Source organism: Miniopterus natalensis, chromosome 1 (assembly GCF_054644295.1).
Source record: "Miniopterus natalensis isolate mMinNat1 chromosome 1, mMinNat1.hap1, whole genome shotgun sequence".
NCBI classification, from domain to species: domain Eukaryota; kingdom Metazoa; phylum Chordata; class Mammalia; order Chiroptera; family Miniopteridae; genus Miniopterus; species Miniopterus natalensis.
The window spans coordinates 59,722,194-59,740,595 of NC_142081.1; the positions used below are offsets into that span (position 1 = coordinate 59,722,194).

Below are 18,402 nucleotides of genomic sequence, written 5' to 3' on the forward strand. Positions count from 1 at the left end.
CATAAAGAAGGGAGTAAAGAGGGAATCACAACTTCTAGCTCCAGTTCATTGTGGTTCCTTACCATTAGGGTTCTAATTCAAACATTCACACACCAAACAAATTTTGAACATTTGCGAGGCATCACTTGGCTTTGGATGTACAGAGGTAAGAAAGACATGGTTCCTGATCTCAACGAAGGCATAGGCTGGTCGAGGACACACATAAAAACATATTTGTGCCTACTGCACTGCTGTTAAGTTAGAGTCCAATATATTTTTGTTTTTTTAAAAAATAATTTTTTAATTTTTCAATAATAGTTGACATACAATATTGTATTAGTTTCAGGTGTAAGGCATAGTGATTAGACATTTATTTATATAACTTACAAAGTGATCACCTTAGTAAGTCTAGTACCCATCTGATACCATACATAGTTATTACTATTAATATTAATATTATTGACTATATCCTCCCCCCCCCATTCTATACTTTACAACTCTATGACTGGTTCTATAACTGGCAATTTGTACATCTATTAAATATTTATTTTTTTAGAGAGAGAAAAGAGGGGAGAGGGAGAGAGAGAGAAACATCAATGTGAGAATGAAACATGGATTGGCTGCTTCCTGCAGGCTCCCTCTGGGGATCAAGCCCACAACCCAATCATGTGTCCTGCCCAGGAATTGAACCAGCAACCTTTCAGAGCATGGGACCAACCAACTGAACCATACTGGCCAGGGCACTTTGCACATCTTAATTGTTTTGGTTTTCACCCATTCCCCTATTCCCCCTTCCATCTGAAAATCATTGAGATGTTTTTTGTCTCTATGAGTTTGTTTTGTTTGCTTGTTTATTTTGATTTTTAGATTCCACATATAAGTAAAATCAATGGTATTTGCCTTTCTCTGACTTATTTCATATGGATCCTACCCTCTAGGTCCATCCATGTTTTTGCAAATGGCAAGATTTAATCCTTTTTTTATGGCTGAATAATATTTTATTGTATTTATATACCACATCTTCTTTATCCATTCATCTATCGATAAGCACTTAGGTTGCTTCCATATGATGGCTATTGTAAATAATGCTGCACTGAACATAGGGATGCATATGTCTTTTCAAATTAGTGTTTTGTGTTTCTTTGAACAAATACCCAGAAGTGCAATTGCTGGGTCATACGGTTGCTCTATTTTTATTTTTTTGAGGAATCTCCATGTTGTTTTTCAATTTACAATCCCAGCAACAGTGCACGAGAATTTCCTTCTCTCTAAATCCTCAGCAACACTTATTTGATTTACTGATTATAGCCATTCTTAAAGATGTGAAGTGATATCTTGTGGTTTTAATATGCATTTTCCTGATGATTAGCAATGCTGTGCATCTTTTCATGTGTCTATTGGCCATCTGTATGCACTCTTTGGAGAAATGTCTATTCAGGTCCAAAGCAGAGTCCCAAATGGAGGGATGCTGACTGCCCTCATGTGGCTTCCCTGTGTGAGAATTCATTGGAGAGGAGGAAATCACCATGGTTTCGCTGTGCAAGTCCAAGATCTGGTTTGGGCTTATTCAGCACACACACTAATTACTCAGAGGACATGGGTGAATCACTAAGGGTGCCAGTTTGTCAATTTATCTATTACAACTGTAACTTTAAGTTATAAAATGTATTCCATTTGTGCCTACTATTAAAGGCATCCTTGTCAAGAAATTTAAGAGGCCAAATTTGAAATCAAGAGCCTGTTTAGTGAGCAGGAAACCAGAGGAAAGGGCATAAGTGAGTTGAGAGGCCATGGAGTAGTTTGATGAAGCACCACCATATAAGCCTATGAGATTTCCCCGTTCTATGAATCAGATGCTGCCAGACTCACCATACATAGGGTGGTAGTTGGGGGACTCAGGATCCTTCGGTGGGAGGTTCCACTCCCCCCATTCATTCCCTGTGAATAAGCACTGTCAAAATCTTGCCTATTGTTTGCTCCTTTGTTTTGTAACCTCCTGGCTTTCCACTTCCTTTTGTTTGCATGTTCTAAGAACGGTTGATAACTGTGAGCAACAGAGTACCTTGTAGTTTCCTTTCACATGTTCGTAGTTATTAACACCATAGCCATGTTACTTGGCTTCGAACACATCTACAGGCTATATCATAAGCCAAGTTACTTCTACTGATGGTTGGCTGATGTCTTTCTGCACGTTTTTTTAGGAGACACCAGCCCTGGAAACGAGGGTTGTAGGGGTGAGGAAGAGTTACATCTCAGGGTACTGATAACCCCTAAAAGATATCAAAGTTCATCTCCTTTTAAAGTGTTTCTGACACACACCTCCCAAGACCACTCTCTCCTTTATGTACTCTGGCCCACTTCTGTCATATCCTTTATAACTATTTGCTGTTACCTGTAAAGTTGTCTGCCCCACGGCGCACCCTCTCACACTTGGCTGTGAGGAGCTCTTGGGCCCCTACCAAATCTGCCTTGAAATCCCGCTTAACACAATGCCTAGAATACAGCAGGAGTTTAGCGTCTGTAGACTAAATGAATGAGGGAAGGCTTCAGAGCTTGAATGGGACCTGGTTCTCCGGGAAGGGAAATCGTCTCTTCCTTCCCCATCGGAGCAGCAGAAGTGCAGTAACTTGGGTAGCGAAGGGCTGAAATTTCCGGAGACAAACCCCAGCCCAGAGAATTGCAAAGGAGGTGACCTGCTCGGGGAACCGAGCGAAGTCAAAGGCCTTGAAAACCGGGCTTCCTCTTCCGAGAAGGCGATGGGTGGCGGGCACCGTCCGCGCCGCCGGAACGCACGGAACACGTGGAACCAATGTAGCTCCAGGGAAAAGGTGGGGAGCGGGGCACCTGGCTCCACTGTTTTTCCGCAACAACAGGCCCGCCCACCGCTTCCTTGCGCTCAGCCCTCACTTCCTCATCCACTCGACCTATCGACGCGCAGAACGTCGCCAGGTCGGGCGGTGGTTGGAAGACTTTCAGGATCCGTCACTCAGAGGCTCCGCCCACCCATTTCTTCCCCGGCTGCCGGAGACCGAGCTGAGCTGAGGGTTTGCGGGCTGCTGGGCAAGCTGTTGCGGTAGGTGAGGAGGCGCGGGGGGACCCAGCATTTTGTACTCGCGGCTCCCGCCCCATCCTGGAATGCCGCAGGGAGGCCTCGGAGGTGGACTCATCCCGCCCAGCCAGTCGCTGAGGCCAGAGTGACTGAGGCCCGGGGTTTGGACATCAAAGTTCCCTGCGCCCTTCGGTTCTGAACTGCCTAGGAGGGAAGCGGGGCCGGGGCTCCGGGTGTGAGCAAATTTTTGGCTAGGGTGCGTTTAAACGATTTGGGGATGGGGGTGGAGGTTCATTGTGGCCCCCGGCATCAGTTCATTCAGGGCTGCTGTGACATATCTGTCCCTTTTACTTCCGAACCCTTGCGCTGCTGGTTGGGCTCTCCTGGAATTATTCAAACCTTTCCGCCCGCAGCCTTCCTAATCTCAAAGGCCCGTCCTGTAAGACTAGATGGTTATGAAAGCCCTCAGGCGCTGTGCGTAGCCCTGACTACTTGGGCTACTTTCAGTATATTCCCAATCAGGCAGAATTACAGCCTTGGGTAAAAACATGGATTTTGGAGCCACACAGGTTTGGTTTCCAATCAAGGATTCACCATATATCAGTAATGTGCCATTGACAAGTTACCCTTCTGATCCTCAGATCCCACAGATTCTTCATGTACAAAATGATGAACATGTCTGTCTTTCAGTGTTTCTGACTATTAAAATAACACCAGGCATCCAGCCCAGCTTCTACACATAATGAGCACATGGGCCTTTGCGTATGACAGTGCTCCCTCAGAGACAGTTTTCACCAAGCAGCACTTTTATTATCCTTGTGTATATAAAAGTGTGCAAGACCTTTAGTCTGTGCCCTACTGAAAACAGAATTTAATTGGCTGAGGACAGAGTGGTTGAATTTGGGAGATTTGGGGAGAAAAGTGCAGGATGATTTTCTTCACTGGAAATGCCATAGAAATGTGCATGCATGTGTGTGTGTGTTTTAAAACATACAAACATAAAATTTACCATTTTAACCATTTTTAGATGTATAGTTCAGTGGCATTCACATTGTTATGCAACCATCACCACCATCCATCTGTAGAACGTCCCAAACTGAAACTCTGTACCCATTAAACAATAATTGCCATTCCCCCATCCCCCAAACCCCTGGCAACCACTGTCCAATTTTCTATCTCTATGAATTTGACTGCACTAGGCACCTCATATAAGTGGAGTCATTCAGTATTTATCCTTGTGTGTGTGTTTTAATCCTCTCTTGAGGATATTTTTTCCATTGCTTTTCAGAGAGCATGGAAGGGGGGGAGGGAGAGAGAGAGAGAGAGAGAGAGAGAAAAATATCCATGTGAGAGAGACACTGATTGGTTGCCTCCTGCACCTGCCCCAATCAAGGCTGGGGATCCAGCCTGCAACCAAGGTTAAGTGCCCTTGTCTGGAATTAAACTATGGGCCCTTCAGTCCTCGGGCCAATGCTCTAACCACTGAGCCACCAGAGCAGTATTTATCTTTTTGTATCTGGCTTGTAGAGATTCCTTTTCCCCCCCATTGCTTTTCAGAGAGTGGAAGGGAGAGAAACATTGATGTGAGAGAGACACATTGATTGGTTGCCTGCTGCAAACACCCCAACTGGGGCGGGGGATGAGCCTGCATTTGAGGTATGTGCCCTTGGCTGGAATCGAACCTGGGACCCTTCAGTCTGCAGGCCGACATTCTAGCCACTGAGCCAAACTGGCTAGGGCTAGAAATTACTTTTTAAAGACAAACTTCATTATGAAAACAACTTGAGTGCAGAACCAGAAGAGGAACCCAATTACCTTTTTGTCGTCTTTTTATCTGTAACACAGAAACCTAATAGAAGACATTTTAAGGTTTGTTAAGAGAAATTTCTAAAAAGCCTATTAGCTTCAATGGGTAAACATATATCTGAGTACTACATACTTATATTGCATCTTAAAGCCAGTCCTTGCTCACTTGAGCTTCTCTTTTCTCAGCTCGAATTCCAAATGAAAATGTTTGAGAGCATTGACTCTACAGCCACAAAATCTGGCCCAGATCTTTGGGCTGAAATCTGTTCCTGTCTGCCAAATCCTGACCAAGAGGATGGTGCCAAAAATGCCTTCTCAGACTCCTTTATGGATTCTTACCCTGCAGGCACAGGCCGGAGGGAGGTCCCAGACTTTGCTACTCAGCCAGCTGTAAAGCCTTGGGCTCCCTTGCAGGATTCAGAAGTATATTTAGCATCTCTAGGTAAGTTAGATTTTTTTTTTTTTAATCATAAACTGATGGCTTTAAAGATGCTTGTTGAAGTTCTTTTACATCAAACCTGGTTTTCTGTTCTTTTTTGTTGTTGTTGTTAATCTTCACCTGAGAATATTTTTTTCATTCACTTTTAGGGAGAGTGGAAGGGAGGAAGGGATGAGAGAGAGAGAGAGATGCGAGAGAGACCAGGCTGGGGATCAAACCTGCAACCCTTCAGTTCATGAACCACTGAGCCACACCAGCCAGAGTGGTTTTCTGTTCTTAAAAAAATTTTTTTGTCCTCACCACATATATCTGTATGTAAGTCTAGGGGGTGTTTCAGGTTGGTTGTGGGAAGGACTCCCTTTTCCTTGTACATCTCTTAAAATGGTCTTTGTAATCTCTTGCCTCTGTTTTATCTAAAGTCTGCTTTATTTCTTGGCATTCTGTAGACCCTCTTGCCTACGATTGATGGCTCATATATTCAAGTAACTCAAAAGTAACAAACCTTATGTCATCCTAAAAGAAAAGGTCATGGCCTGGAACTACATGTGGATTTCCAATGCTATGAAAAACTGTTATCTTAAATAGATTGTTGGAATGGAAGCCTGTTGGCATAAAATTCACTCTGCCGCTTGTTAGCTATTTTATTTTTATTTTTTTAATATTTCTCTTATCACTTGTCCCAAGCATTTGCTTTTTTTTTTTTTTTTTAAATATCTTTATTGATTTCAGAGAGAGGAAAGGAGAAGGAGAGATAGAAACATCAATGATGAGAGAGTCATTGATCAAGCCCGCAACCCGGGCATGTGCCCTGACCGGGAATCGAACCCTGATCGCCTGGATCCTAGGTCGACGCTCATCCGCTGAGCCATGCCCGGCTGGGCACTATTTTATTTTTTAAAATATTTCCTGAAAACATCTTCACTGTCCTGTTCTATGGCCTTAAGTATAAGTATTTAGAGAGACTCAAAACACAGGAAAGAGATTCAGGTTGTCCCATGCTAGGGGAAAGAGAAATATCAGTCTAGGGCAGTGATTGCCATGCTTTAAAATTGTGGTGTATTTTTATTATTAAACATTCATGAGATCCATCTATGTGTCACAAAACCAAACCTGGGGATAATTATTTGAGGAAGGGAAGACAATGCAGGAAGAAGAGTCAGAATAGAGTTTACATGATTGCTAAGAAATATCTTGGAAGAACCATAGGAATTTTGTCAGTGGGTTACTGGAGGAAAAGATATAAGAAAAACATAGGTGGAATGATGGCTAATGAGAAAGATGAGGGTGTAATGTGAGATATGTCAGGAAGCCACCAAAGACAGGACAGTATTATTTGCAGCCATGGCTGGGGAGGTTAGCAATTCTGTTTTGTGATAGTCAGAACATCTGTTTAATGATGATAAGGATAAGCAGTGGCTCTCTGAGAAAGCTGAAGCATCAGATCCATTGGCTTGTTGGTGCTCTGTGCCCAAGGGCTGTAAGAAACTTTCATGGGTCACAGACATGGCGGCTGTTAAGATAGGAAAGCTGACAACTGTGCCTGCAGGTCTGATGTTTGCATCTATAAGTGTGCATGCAGCCAAAGAAGAGGAATCCAAAAAGCAGCTAGTGAAACCAGAGCAGCTCCCCATATGTACTGCACCACCTCTCCAATCTAACATGTTGAAGAGCAGCCTGGTAATTTACAAATGGGCTTTGCCTCCATCCACACTACAGATGGTTCTTCTATTGGCTGGTGCAAGGGTAGTTATGTCTTTGTGGAAAACGGGATAATGGATACAGTACAGTTTGGAAAAGATGCATATTTTTATCTGAAGAATCCACCACAAGATTTTCTTCTGAAAATTGGAGCAGTTAGGTTCAGGATTGGCAGGCTTGGTTTCATCAAGAAAAGGTTCTAGATTTAAGAAAATTGGTTCTCCACTGGGACTGGCCACTTTAGTAGCAACTCTTTGTTCTCCAGTTCAGTCTGTAGTAATTGCAGAGGTAACTTGGAAAAAGGCATTATGCTACAAGCCAGCAAATTTATGAAGCAGTTAAGTGGTTGTGGAAAAAACAACAACAAAAAAGAATCACTTCCTGAACCTAAAGGAAAAACAGTTAGGAAGCTCTGCCGAAATAGAAAAACCTGCAAAAACAACTCATGACCTGAAACACTCAGTGGCTTTGCCAACAGAACTCAGCTCTGAAGTGAAGATCAAATCAGAATCCACCTCAGTACTACACAATTTATGCCTGACCCCAAGCTCATGGATCACAGGCAGTCTCATCCAGAAGATGTAGATATGTACAGCACTAGAAGCTGAAATAGCCTACATAGAGAACTACAAGATATGTGAAGTTCCAAATAATGATGAAAAAAATCATGTAATGGGTAACTGACGTATAGAGTATAACTTAAGGCACGTTTATCCCTTACATCTTCTAATCCGTAGTTTGACCAATCACATAAGTGATTAAAACACACACAGTGAATATAATCTAAACGTATTAAATGACTGGTGAAGATGCAGAGGTAGTTGTATTAGGATACATTTGATGACTTTTTTTTTAAATCCTTACCTGAGGATATATATATATTTTTTCCATTGCTTTTCAGAGAGTGGAAGGGTGAGAGAGAGAGAGAGAGAGAGAGAGAGAAACATCGATGTGAGAGAGATACACCGATTGGTTGCCTCCCATACGCGCCCCGACTGAGGCCGGGATCAAGCCTGCAACCCAGGTACATGCCCTTGGCCGGAATTGAACCTTGGACCCTTCAGCCTGAGGACTGACATTCTAACCATTGAGTCAAACTGGCTAGGGCCATTTGATGACTTTTTTTTTTTTTTTAAATACATCTTTATTGATTTCAGAGAGAGGAAAGGAGAGGGGGAGAGAGAGAGAGAAACATCAATGATGAGAGAGTCACTGATCGAGCCCGCAACCGGGTATGTGCCCTGACTGAGAATCGAACCCCCATCGCCTGGATCCTAGATCCACGCTCAACTGCTGAGCCATGCCCAGCCGGGCCATTTGATGACTTTCGAGGGTGTTTATAAAAAAAACAAAAAATAAATATGTGAACACTTATGAGACTAAAATCTAAAAAAATGTATGTATATATATAAATACTTATACACATATATTTTAGCTTTTTGTAATTAATGTCAGCTTAATTAGAGTGGTGTATGGAAGGATGTGTTCCCTGTCCCCCCCTTCCTTTTTTTATTTCCCAGAGCTGGAATAAAATATCCATATTTTATGACACACACACACAAAGAAAAGAAACTTTCATAGATTCGGTGATAGTTTTGATTGGTTCAGAAAGTTAAAACTCCCTTGATATTTTCTAAAATCATTTAAGAAGATGATTAAAATTTCCTTCTCTGAAGAAAATGAGAACCATTTCTGGCTCCTATGGCAGAGTCTGGGAGACAATAGCAGGCAGGTTTGGAGTATGTAATGGCACCTGTCTCTGCCTCCCTAACTTAGATCACACCTGATCGGGGACTCAGCACACTCAGAGAGGGGAAGAACTTTTCCAGTCCAAAAGAGTACCTTCCACCTTGACAGCCAAGGCCAGGCAATATATTGTTTTTGTCCTGGCCCATGTGGCTCAGTGGTTAGAGCATTGGCCCATGCCCAGAAAGGTCATGGGTTCCATTCCCAGTCAAGGGCACATACCTGGGTTGCAAGTTCAATCCCCAGCCACAGCAGGAGGCAACCAATCGACCACATTGATGTTTCTCCCTCCCTCCCTCCTTCCCTCCCTCTCTAAAAATCCATGGAAAAATATCCTCAGATGAGAATTAACAACAACAAAACGATTGTTTTTATTGCCAAATAAACTATATCAAAGAGAATTCACTAACATCAACAATTAAAAACTTAGCTAGTTCAACATGAGATATACATAATCCTTTTCATATTCTCAAGGAAAAAAATTCCTCAAATATTTAACATTTATCAACCGCAGGTATTTTACATGGGTGAGCTCTTGCTGGTAATTTGCATCAACAAAAGGTATGTATTTTGATCAGTGGGTGCTAGCTGATGTGGCTTGTTTAAAAATGAAAACAGGATTGCAAATCATAAAGTTTCTAGTGGTTCTGGGCTTGATGGTTACCATCCCCCAAAGCCATCATTTACCCATTTTATTATAGATGAAGGCAAGACTAAACTAAGGCAGAAGGTACATGGTGATACCCTTTCTTGTGTTTTTCAAAAGGGGATGCCTGTTCAACAGTTATACTTAAAATGCAAATAACAGTAATTAAATATCTATCATCAGGAAGCCATATGGACCACTCCCAAAGGGATTACAAGATGTTTGTTTTTATTAGACTCCAACATCCAGGCCACAAGTTGAGCAGCTTTAAAAAATGTTGGGAGATTCCTTCTCTTTAATCAAGAATTTAATCACACATAGAAATCTTAAAAGTCTCTTATTATTGAGTTCTTATCAAGTCAATTTTAGTGTCTAATAAACCATTGGCTCTCTCATCATTTTCTCTAATTCTTTCTCATGAGGTTTGGCAACCACTTCATGTCACTGTAACAAAAAGAAAAACCATTTACTCCTCAGAGAGATTATTTCCAAGGAGTTGAAAAAAGATGATAGTATATACATGTCAAGCCAGGGAAAACAAGCATTCCTTAGAGAGATACCTGCTGGGCTTCTGTGATTTCAAAGAAAACATGCCATAAATTTATTTATGAGAACTTATGGCTTTTCCCTTTTTCTGGTGTTTATTTGCTACAATGTAGAGTGAAAACATTGTTCAGGAAAAAGAAAAATGTACATTTCCCTTTATCTGTCCTCCTTAAAAAATTAGCTCTTTGTAGAGTATGTGGATGTACTTATCAGCAAGAGAATTTTTTAAGTTAGCATTTGCATTTTAAATTTAGTTTCATTTCATACTCACTTTCCTTGTTAAGCTCCATTTCTTATCTCATTAGAGAATAAACTGAGAAGAATCAAAGGTTTAAATCAGGAAGTGACTTCTAAGGACATGCTTCGAACCTTGGCCCAAGCCAAGAAGGAATGCTGGGATCGGTTCCTCCAGGAAAAGTTAGCATCAGAATTCTTCGTGGATGGACTTGATTCTGATGAAAGGTAATTGATTCCCAGTCCAGTTCTAGGTGACAGTCTGTTTTCCTGTGGGCATTTCTTTTTTTCTAAAGAATTCAAGGAGAGTGACATGAGTCGAGATATTAGTTAATATTAACATCAGCTTTTCTGAGCTAAAATCAATCTTTGTCAATTTGCTCTATTTGCTTAGTGCAGCAGCAGATTTTTGAGAAAGGGTATCCAGCTACCTCTTGATCACAGATTGGATATAGTTGAGGATAAACTATTGTCTTCACTTTTTCCCCCCCCATTTTTTTTTTTAATTCTCACCCGAGGATATGTTTTTATTGATTATCAGAGAGATAGAGAAACACTCGATCGGTTGCCTCCCATATGCGTCCTAGCCGGGGATTGAACCCACAACCTTTTTGGTGTACAGGATGATGCGCTGACCAACTGAGCCTCCCAGGCCAGGGCCATTGTCTTCATTTTTTTTTAATTTTTAATTTTTATTCTTTCCATCGTTTTTTCAGATAGAATGGAAGGGGGAGAGAGACAGGGAAAAAACAACAACACATCCATGTGAGAGGGACACATCTACTGGTTGCCTCCTGCACACGCCCTGACCAGGGTGGGGATCTAGCCTGCAATCAAGGTACATACCGTTGGCCGGAATCAAACCCGAAACCCTTCAGTCCACAGGCTAACACTAACCACTGAACCAGCCAGGGCTAAAGAAGTTTATTTTAACACCCTCTTTTTTTGTCCTTGGAACTAATGGGGAGAGACGACAAATCTATAGAGACATACCTAACAACATGAGGAAGCATAAGAGGAGAGCCAGGTGAGAAGAAGTGATGGAACATGCTTTGGGAGTTGAGAGACCATTGAGCTCCCTATGGGCTCTGGTGTTTGTGCCAGGGAAGGAGGTAGGACTTGAACAGTACCTGCAGGTGGGCCCGATGCTGAAAGGAGAGGGGCCATTCTGCCACAAAGCAGGGTAGTACTCGACACTGGGAAAACGGCTCTGCCTCTTACAGGTTGTATGTAAGTAAGCTGGTTCTTGGGTAAGTAAACTGTGTGTGCCTCAGTTTCCTCTTCTGTAAAGTGGAGGAAACCTTATAAGGTTATTATGAGGGTTTAATGAGCTACTATGTATAAAGTACTTAGAACAGTGCCTGGTACATGATAAGTACTATGTAAGTGTTAGCTATTATTAATATTATTCTTCCTAACAGAATTTTAAACTTCAGTAACAGATCATTCAAAATAAAGATCAGTGAGGGGAGTAAAAACCTGAATTTTAACAAAAGGTCTTCGGTGAATATGACTTAACCTAAATTTACAACATATCATTAGCATTGATTTTGAGAGTCCCATGGTGTCAGATGAAGATACTGCTGCTGAAATTGTGAACAATGTGCGAATAAAACTTCATACATCTTACTTTTAATTTGCAAAGTACTTTCACTTATGTTATCTTAAATACTGAATCAACATTCCCTTAGGTCCTTCAGAAATCAGTGTGGCATCTACGGTCAGGCCAGCTACACTCTCAGGGTTCAGAAAATAATACCAATTTTGTTCTTTTCTATATCAAAGGCTCAACCCAGTTGAGCTTTAAACTGCCCCAAACACAAAAGATTTGAAGATACACAGATTCTTGACTCACTAATAATTTTGTGTTCTCTCCCCCCTTGAATACTTCCCTCTTTTCCAGTTCTAAGAAGAAAAGATAAAACTTTCTGCTGCCTAATTCTCAACTAGTAATTCTTTTTCTCTGAAATCAGATCAGCACCAAGGCTTGTTAACATTTCTGTGTATTTATCAATACCTAAAATAATGTGGTTTTTTCTTCTCTCTAGAAATAATTGAAATAATTCTGTGAAAAGTGTGATAGATGAAGATTAAATGCCTGTGTAGCTTCTGAGTCCCCTGAGCTGGGCTGTTGTTCCCCTGAGCCTGCATCTGTGGGAACACGTCTCTCATTGTTTAGAGCAAGCACCAGCAAACAGTAGATGTGCATTTGTTTTTAAATTTCAAAGTTTAAGTTTTAAACAGAGGCTATTTTGTAGGGGAATTGTGTGATTCTTCACCTTTGTGAAGGCCAAGTTGACGACCCTCTTCATAGTCTGCTTTTGGCAAGGGAATAATGGCTGAAAAATCCAACTGTGCACAACACGAATCCCACATACACTGACAGGTGTCTTAAATCTGCTGGTTACGGCTTTATTTCTTGGCTTAGGACTTTGTGCTATTGAAGAGCATAGAGTGAGGTTAACATTATTCCTGGTCATTTATATTTTACTGTGACTGTCTAATGGCTTTAGAGTGAGGATCCTGTGTACTTAAGGTGGGAGGGGAACAGTTCTCCCTTCCCCACAGATCCAAACAAAAAGGCCTTCTGACATAGTGGCCATTCCTTTGTGGGGGACATTGCTGCTCAGATGTTTCCATCTTAGGGACTTGCTATAGGATGAACTAAACAAACAAAAAGCCCACAAACAAACAAACAAACTTGTGCTCAGTGCAGCTAAGCATAATTGAGTCTCAGACTGCCTCAAGTACGAGATTTCAATATGTGCAGGTTTCTGCCTCACTAATAATTTGGTATTTATTTGAATGTTTCCTCCCTTTGACAATTTCCTCTCCAGTTTTGAGGGGGGAAAAGACAGGGCTAAGGCATAAGCTCTTCAGCTTTTCTCATCAAGACTTCAGAGGCTCTGTATTTGAAGAGGGCCTGATGCTGCTTATTGCCAAAGTGCCCACCAGGGGGTAAATTATGCCTGGGAGCTGCAGGATGCACAGTTGTCAGAGGAGTAACAATTGTAGGAAGAAATTGGTTGTGGGTGGGAAGTCAGTATTTGAGTAACTGAGATAATCATTAAGTAATTAGTGATGCAGTCACTCTTTTCTCTTGGTCTTTCCTAGCACCTTGGAGCATTTCAAGAGGTGGCTCCAGCCAGATAAAGTAGCCATCAGTACAGAGGAGGTCCAGTATCTAATTCCTCCAGAGTCACAGGTGGAAAAGCCAGTGGCTGGGGACGAGCCACCAGCAACGGAACAATAAATCTCTCTCTCTCTCTCTCTCTCTCACACACACATGCACAAAACTTGCGTGGAACAGCTGTCTTGAGTCCAGAGGGAACAGTGGAGAGCTCAGCAGCCTCAGCAAGGAGAAAACTCAGGAGGGAAAAAGCTCAACCTTTCACTCCATGAAGCAAACAGCTGTAGGCCCCTGAGGACTTGCTTGGGGCTGGCATGTGTGACTGTCTTGGATGAAGTGCATGGTGGATCAAAACACCGCTTTCCTGCATGTCTCACAGCTTGCTTGAGTTCTGGTGCTGCAGCTGAGATGTATGCTGAGACTCCAGTGAAGGATTCAGGTGTAAATGTATGTGGAAAAGCTGATGCCCTTATATATAATGTATAAGTTAAGTGAGCCATATTTTTCCTTGCCTCTTCTGGATTTTCCTGCCTGTGTCCCAAGCATTCCCTTGGTAACTTGTCATGGGTGAGTGGGGCTAAGGAAAGTGAAGTCTGCCTCCTTAAATCCAAGCCCCATTTGGGGGGGCTTCTCTAAGTCCATAATAAATATGAGGACTTTAAGGAAAAGAGCCTGGGTTTTTCCCTTGTCTGATTTGTTCCTTGTGGGGAAAATGGATAAAAGAAGTATGAAAAGGTGGGTGTTTCTGTGTGTGTGTATTTTTTTTTTTTAATTTCATGAGTGGTTTTCCCCATAACTTCCTCCTGCATTTATAAAGGGCTAAGTTCCAAATTAGACTTGTAAGTATGGTTTCGGCATTTGACACCACTGCTTGAATAGTTCCCTACTTGCTACTTGTAGCAGCTTTTTTGGCTGAGCCTGTGCTTCCCTCCTTGTTTATGGTATTCTTGTTCAGTTTGCATTATCCATATAAAACTTTTCTCATCAGAACAGCTGTATGTGTGGTACAATTCACCTGATTTCTCCCAGAGATATTCTCCCAGGCAGTGGGGAAGTAAAAACAAATGCATGCCAATGCAGGTGAGCTGGTAACTTTTGCCAGCTTATTTTTATTTTTTGTTAATCCTCAACTGAGGATATTTTCTCCATTGATTTTTTTTTTGAGAGAGTGGGAGGGCGAGAGAGACACACATCGATTGGTTGCCTCCCACACACACCCTGACCAGGGTTAGGGAGCAAACCTGCAACCCAGGTACATGCGTACCCTTGACCAAGGATAGAACCCTAGACCCTCCAGTGTGTGGGCCAACATTCTAACCACTGAGCAACACAGGCCAGGGCTATTGTTCCTATTTTTTATCTTTTTTTCTTCTTAAGACCCTTTAGCCTGGCCAGGCGTGGCTTTGCAGTTGAGTGTCGACCTAGGAGCCAGGCTATCTGGATTCGGTCAGGGCACATGCCTGGGTTGCGGGCTCGACCAGTGACTCTCATCATTGATGTTTCTATCTCTCTCTCTCCTTTCCTCTCTCTGAAATCAATAAAGATATATTTTAAAAGAAAAAAAGAAGACCCTTTCACATTTCATAAAATACAGGTTTGATGGTGATGAATTCCTTTAGCTTTTTCTTGTCTGGGAAGCTCTTTATCTATCCTTTGATTCTAAATGATAGCTTTGCTAGGTAGCATAATCTTGGTTGTAGGTCTTTGCTTTTTATCACTTTGAATATTTCTTCCCAATCTCATCTGGCCTGAAAAGTTTCTGTTGAGAAATCAGTTGACTGTCTTATGGGAGCTCCCTTATAGATAACTAACTGCTTTTCTGATTTTCTCTTTGTCTTTAACCTTTGATGTTTTAATTTTGACGTGTCTTGGTGTGGGCCTCTTTGGATTCATCTTGTCTAGAACTCTCTGTGCTTCTTCAACTTGTATGTCTATTTCCTTCACCAAGTTCGGAAGTTTTCTGTCATTATTTTTTCAAATAGTTTTCAATTTCTTGCTCTCTCTCTCCTCCTTGCACCCCCATGATGTGAATGTTGAAGTTTGTCCCAGAGGCTCGTTACAGTATCCTCATTTTTTTTGGATTCTTTTTTCTTTTTGCTGTTCTGATTGGGTCTTTTTTGCTTCCTTATATTCCAAATTGCTGATTTGATTCCCAGCTTCACCTACTGTGCTATTGATTCCCTGTACATTATTCGTCATTTCAGTTGGTCCTTTTTTATGTTGTTGAGGTTCCCACTAAGTCACTGAGCATCCTTATAACCAATGTTTTGTACTTTGCATCTAGTAGATTACTTGTCTCCATTTTGTTTATTTTAATTTTTTTTTTCTGGCATTTTGTTCTGTTCTTTGGGACATGTTTGTCTCCTCATTTTGGCAGCCTCCCTGTGTTTGTTTCTCTGTATTAGGTAGAGCTGCTACATCTCCCAGGCTTGGTAGAGTGGCCTAATGTAGTAGGTGTTTTGTAGGATAGTGTGGCACAGCCTCCTCAATCACCCAAGCTGTGCACTCGAGGTGTACCCCGTGTAGACTGTGTACACCCTCCTCTTGTAGTTGAGCCTTGATTGCTGTTGCTACATGGGAGGGATTTACCCCCAGGCTCATCATCTGTAAGGACTGGCTGTGACCACTAACCACCGGCCTCCAACCACCGTGGAGGATCAGCTCTGCAGGGGCTCCCCCTATAGAGAAAAACTTACTTCAGCAGGGCTCTCTGGTGCCCACAGAGTCTGCCCCTTGAGTGTGTCGCTTGTGGAGGTGGTTGGGTGGTGCTTCGACGTGGTCTGAAACTGTCCACTGGGTGCTAACTCTGGGGCCTCCTGGGAGGTGCAGGCCAAGGTCAGCAGCCATCTGTGTTCTGCCCAGGGCCACCTGGCATGAGCAACAAAGCAATCTGCAGATGGCTGCTACTTGTTCTGAGCTTGGTAGTGCCAAGGCAAGGCCAAGCTGTGAACCAAGGCTGGCTGCTGCTAGTGCCTAACCACTTAGAGAGAGGTACTAGGCACACTAAGGTCAGATGCTGCTTGTTTGAGATATTTTAGGAAAATCTGAAGCATGAGCCAAGACAGGTTATTTGTATGGAAAAGCCACTGGGAACCACTTAGGTGGGCCTGAAAGTTGGGTGGGGCGGGGCCTCAGGGAATCACCAGGATGGGCCAAACAGTGGGAGCCATGTTGATGGAGTCTCAAATATGGCCCACCTGCTTTGTGGTGGGGCTCATAAAAGGAACAATGGCCTTTGCCAGCACTTCTGTCTGTGAGAAAGCTGCTCCCAGCTCTCCCTTGATGCCAGACAATTCAGTTCCTCCCCATATGTCTCTGGTGCCCTTTGAACCACTGCCCCAGCATTGGAGCTCAGAGCTAGTGAGCCCAAGTAAGTCCATGTGTGGGCCCTTTAAGAGGAACTGCCTGGGACTCCAGCAGTCCTCCATCTCCCTCGGCCTCAGTCCCACTGGTTTTTACAGCCAGAAGTTATGGGAACTTCTTTTCCCGGCCCTGAACCCTAGGCTGGGGGCCTGGTGTAGAGCTGGGGCTCCTTGCTCCTCAGGGGCGACCTTGGCAGCCAAAATATCCCTCCCAATTTTTATATGTCACAAGTGGTCGTGGGACCAGCCCGTTCCCCGTCTCTGCTCCTCCTACAGTCCCAGTGCAGCTTCTTCTTTAATTCCCTAGTTGTAGGACTTCTGTTCAGCCAGATTTCAGGTGGTTCTAAATGATGGTTGTTCTGTAGTTTAGCTGTGGTTTTGATATGGTTGTGGGAGGAGATGAGTAGCACATTTCCTTACACCACCATCTTGACTAGAAGTCCAAAAGACTAAGATTTTTTTCTCCCAGTATGATGAGCAACAATTTAAGGAAAAAACCAATAAGGTCTCAAAGCACTCTCCCAAAGAGTAGATGACCATAACGGGGTTAGGGAATATTTCTGTACCAGAAAGTAGTGTTTCTGTAATTCACGCAAGATTCTAGCTTTGCCTTTTCGCTACCTCCCTCCCATTTTCTCTTTAAGAAATAGAAATTTTAGTATGAGAAGGTAGGGAGTTAATTTAGAGGAACCAAAAAGGGAACTGTAGGACTGAAAGGCTTTTAGCCCTACATGAAAACCTGGATTAGGTATGAGGAGAAGGTCCCAGATCTATTTACCTTCTTGCTTAACTCTTCAATAAAGATAGGTTTCCACAGAAAGGAGTCCAATAAGCTGTAACTATGGTTTCTTAATTGGTTTAGAGGTGACAATTTAAGTGATGGCTCTAAAAAAAAGGTGAAACTATTTACCAAAAACAAATTTGATGTTAGTTCCCAAAGCTAACTTATTAATATAGATTTACTTTAGGCTATTTAAGTGGCACTAAATTTGAAACCAAGAGTCTTGGGTGCTATCTTTATCTGTCTTGTGGCTCACTGTGTGGTCATAAATAAGTCAAATGACCTCTTTGTGTTCCAGTTCCCTTTCAGAAATTGGACCAACCGTAGGAAAAATAGTATTGGCCAAAAATACTGATCTATTTCCTTTGACCCTGGAAACTCCCAAGGAACTCTAGTTAGGACTTCCTCAAATCAGTAAAATTTATGAGTTGAGAGAGCCTTTTGTATCACCCCAAACTTTTTTCCTTTCTCATGTCCTTAGTGAAACAGAAAGTTAGAGCAAAAAGAGCAATAAATATTGCTAAACTTTAGAGCCAGGGAAGGACAATTACCAACAAGGGCAAAGCGGTAATAACTTGGTATATCCAGAGAAGGCTGGGTTAGAGCCAGGGAGATAAGCTAAGTGACCGCCACAGTTCTCTTCCGGTGCACGCACTCATCACCCAGGGCTTGGCAAGATCAGGGCTGAAGGCACAGGCTTGCATCCAGTACCTGCTCCAGAAATAGGCTCTAGATATAGGCACAGCAAGTAAACAGATACCCTACCAGTTGTTGTGGAGGTGTGTCCCTCCCAGGCAGGCCTGTCCACAAGGACTATTGCTGGAAGAGGGAAGACAGCCTGGAGCCACTCCCTGGCACTGCCTTGGAGTGAGTCCCCAAGGCTGAGAATAGCCTCAGTCACATGGGACAGTATTTTCCTGAAAATTCCAAACTATTCTAACCAGCTTTGGCCCTCCTTCAGTTATAAGATTCAAGACAGGACACTT

At 42.6% G+C, this 18,402-nt stretch overlaps 1 protein-coding gene and 1 pseudogene across 2 annotated transcripts; both read left to right on the top strand.

Annotated features, from left to right (window-relative positions):
• Positions 1-2,979: 2,979 nt before the first annotated feature.
• On the top strand, positions 2,980-14,263 carry CCDC32 (coiled-coil domain containing 32). 2 transcript variants are annotated; one of them, XM_016220443.2, is made up of 4 exons: positions 2,980-3,052; positions 5,021-5,276; positions 10,215-10,371; positions 13,258-14,263. In XM_016220443.2, exons 2-4 carry the CDS (start codon positions 5,033-5,035, stop codon positions 13,394-13,396), a joined length of 540 nt encoding a protein of 179 aa, XP_016075929.1. In that variant the 5' UTR covers positions 2,980-3,052; positions 5,021-5,032; the 3' UTR covers positions 13,397-14,263. The 2 variants fall into 2 exon arrangements, with proteins under 2 accessions (XP_016075929.1, XP_016075930.1); XM_016220444.2 differs by having other exon boundaries at positions 2,986-3,056.
• LOC107543024 (MICOS complex subunit MIC27 pseudogene) lies at positions 6,599-7,905 on the top strand (annotated as a pseudogene).
• Positions 14,264-18,402: the final 4,139 nt, after the last annotated feature.

Bases quoted from the DNA above. Each gene is read 5' to 3' on its own strand.
- CCDC32 (XM_016220443.2), top strand. From the start codon at position 5,033: ATGAAAATGTTTGAGAGCATTGACTCTACAGCCACAAAATCTGGCCCA. The intron at 5,277-10,214 runs GTAAGTTAGATT...TTATCTCATTAG, and splicing joins AGTATATTTAGCATCTCTAG to AGAATAAACTGAGAAGAATC. The intron at 10,372-13,257 runs GTAATTGATTCC...GGTCTTTCCTAG, and splicing joins GGACTTGATTCTGATGAAAG to CACCTTGGAGCATTTCAAGA.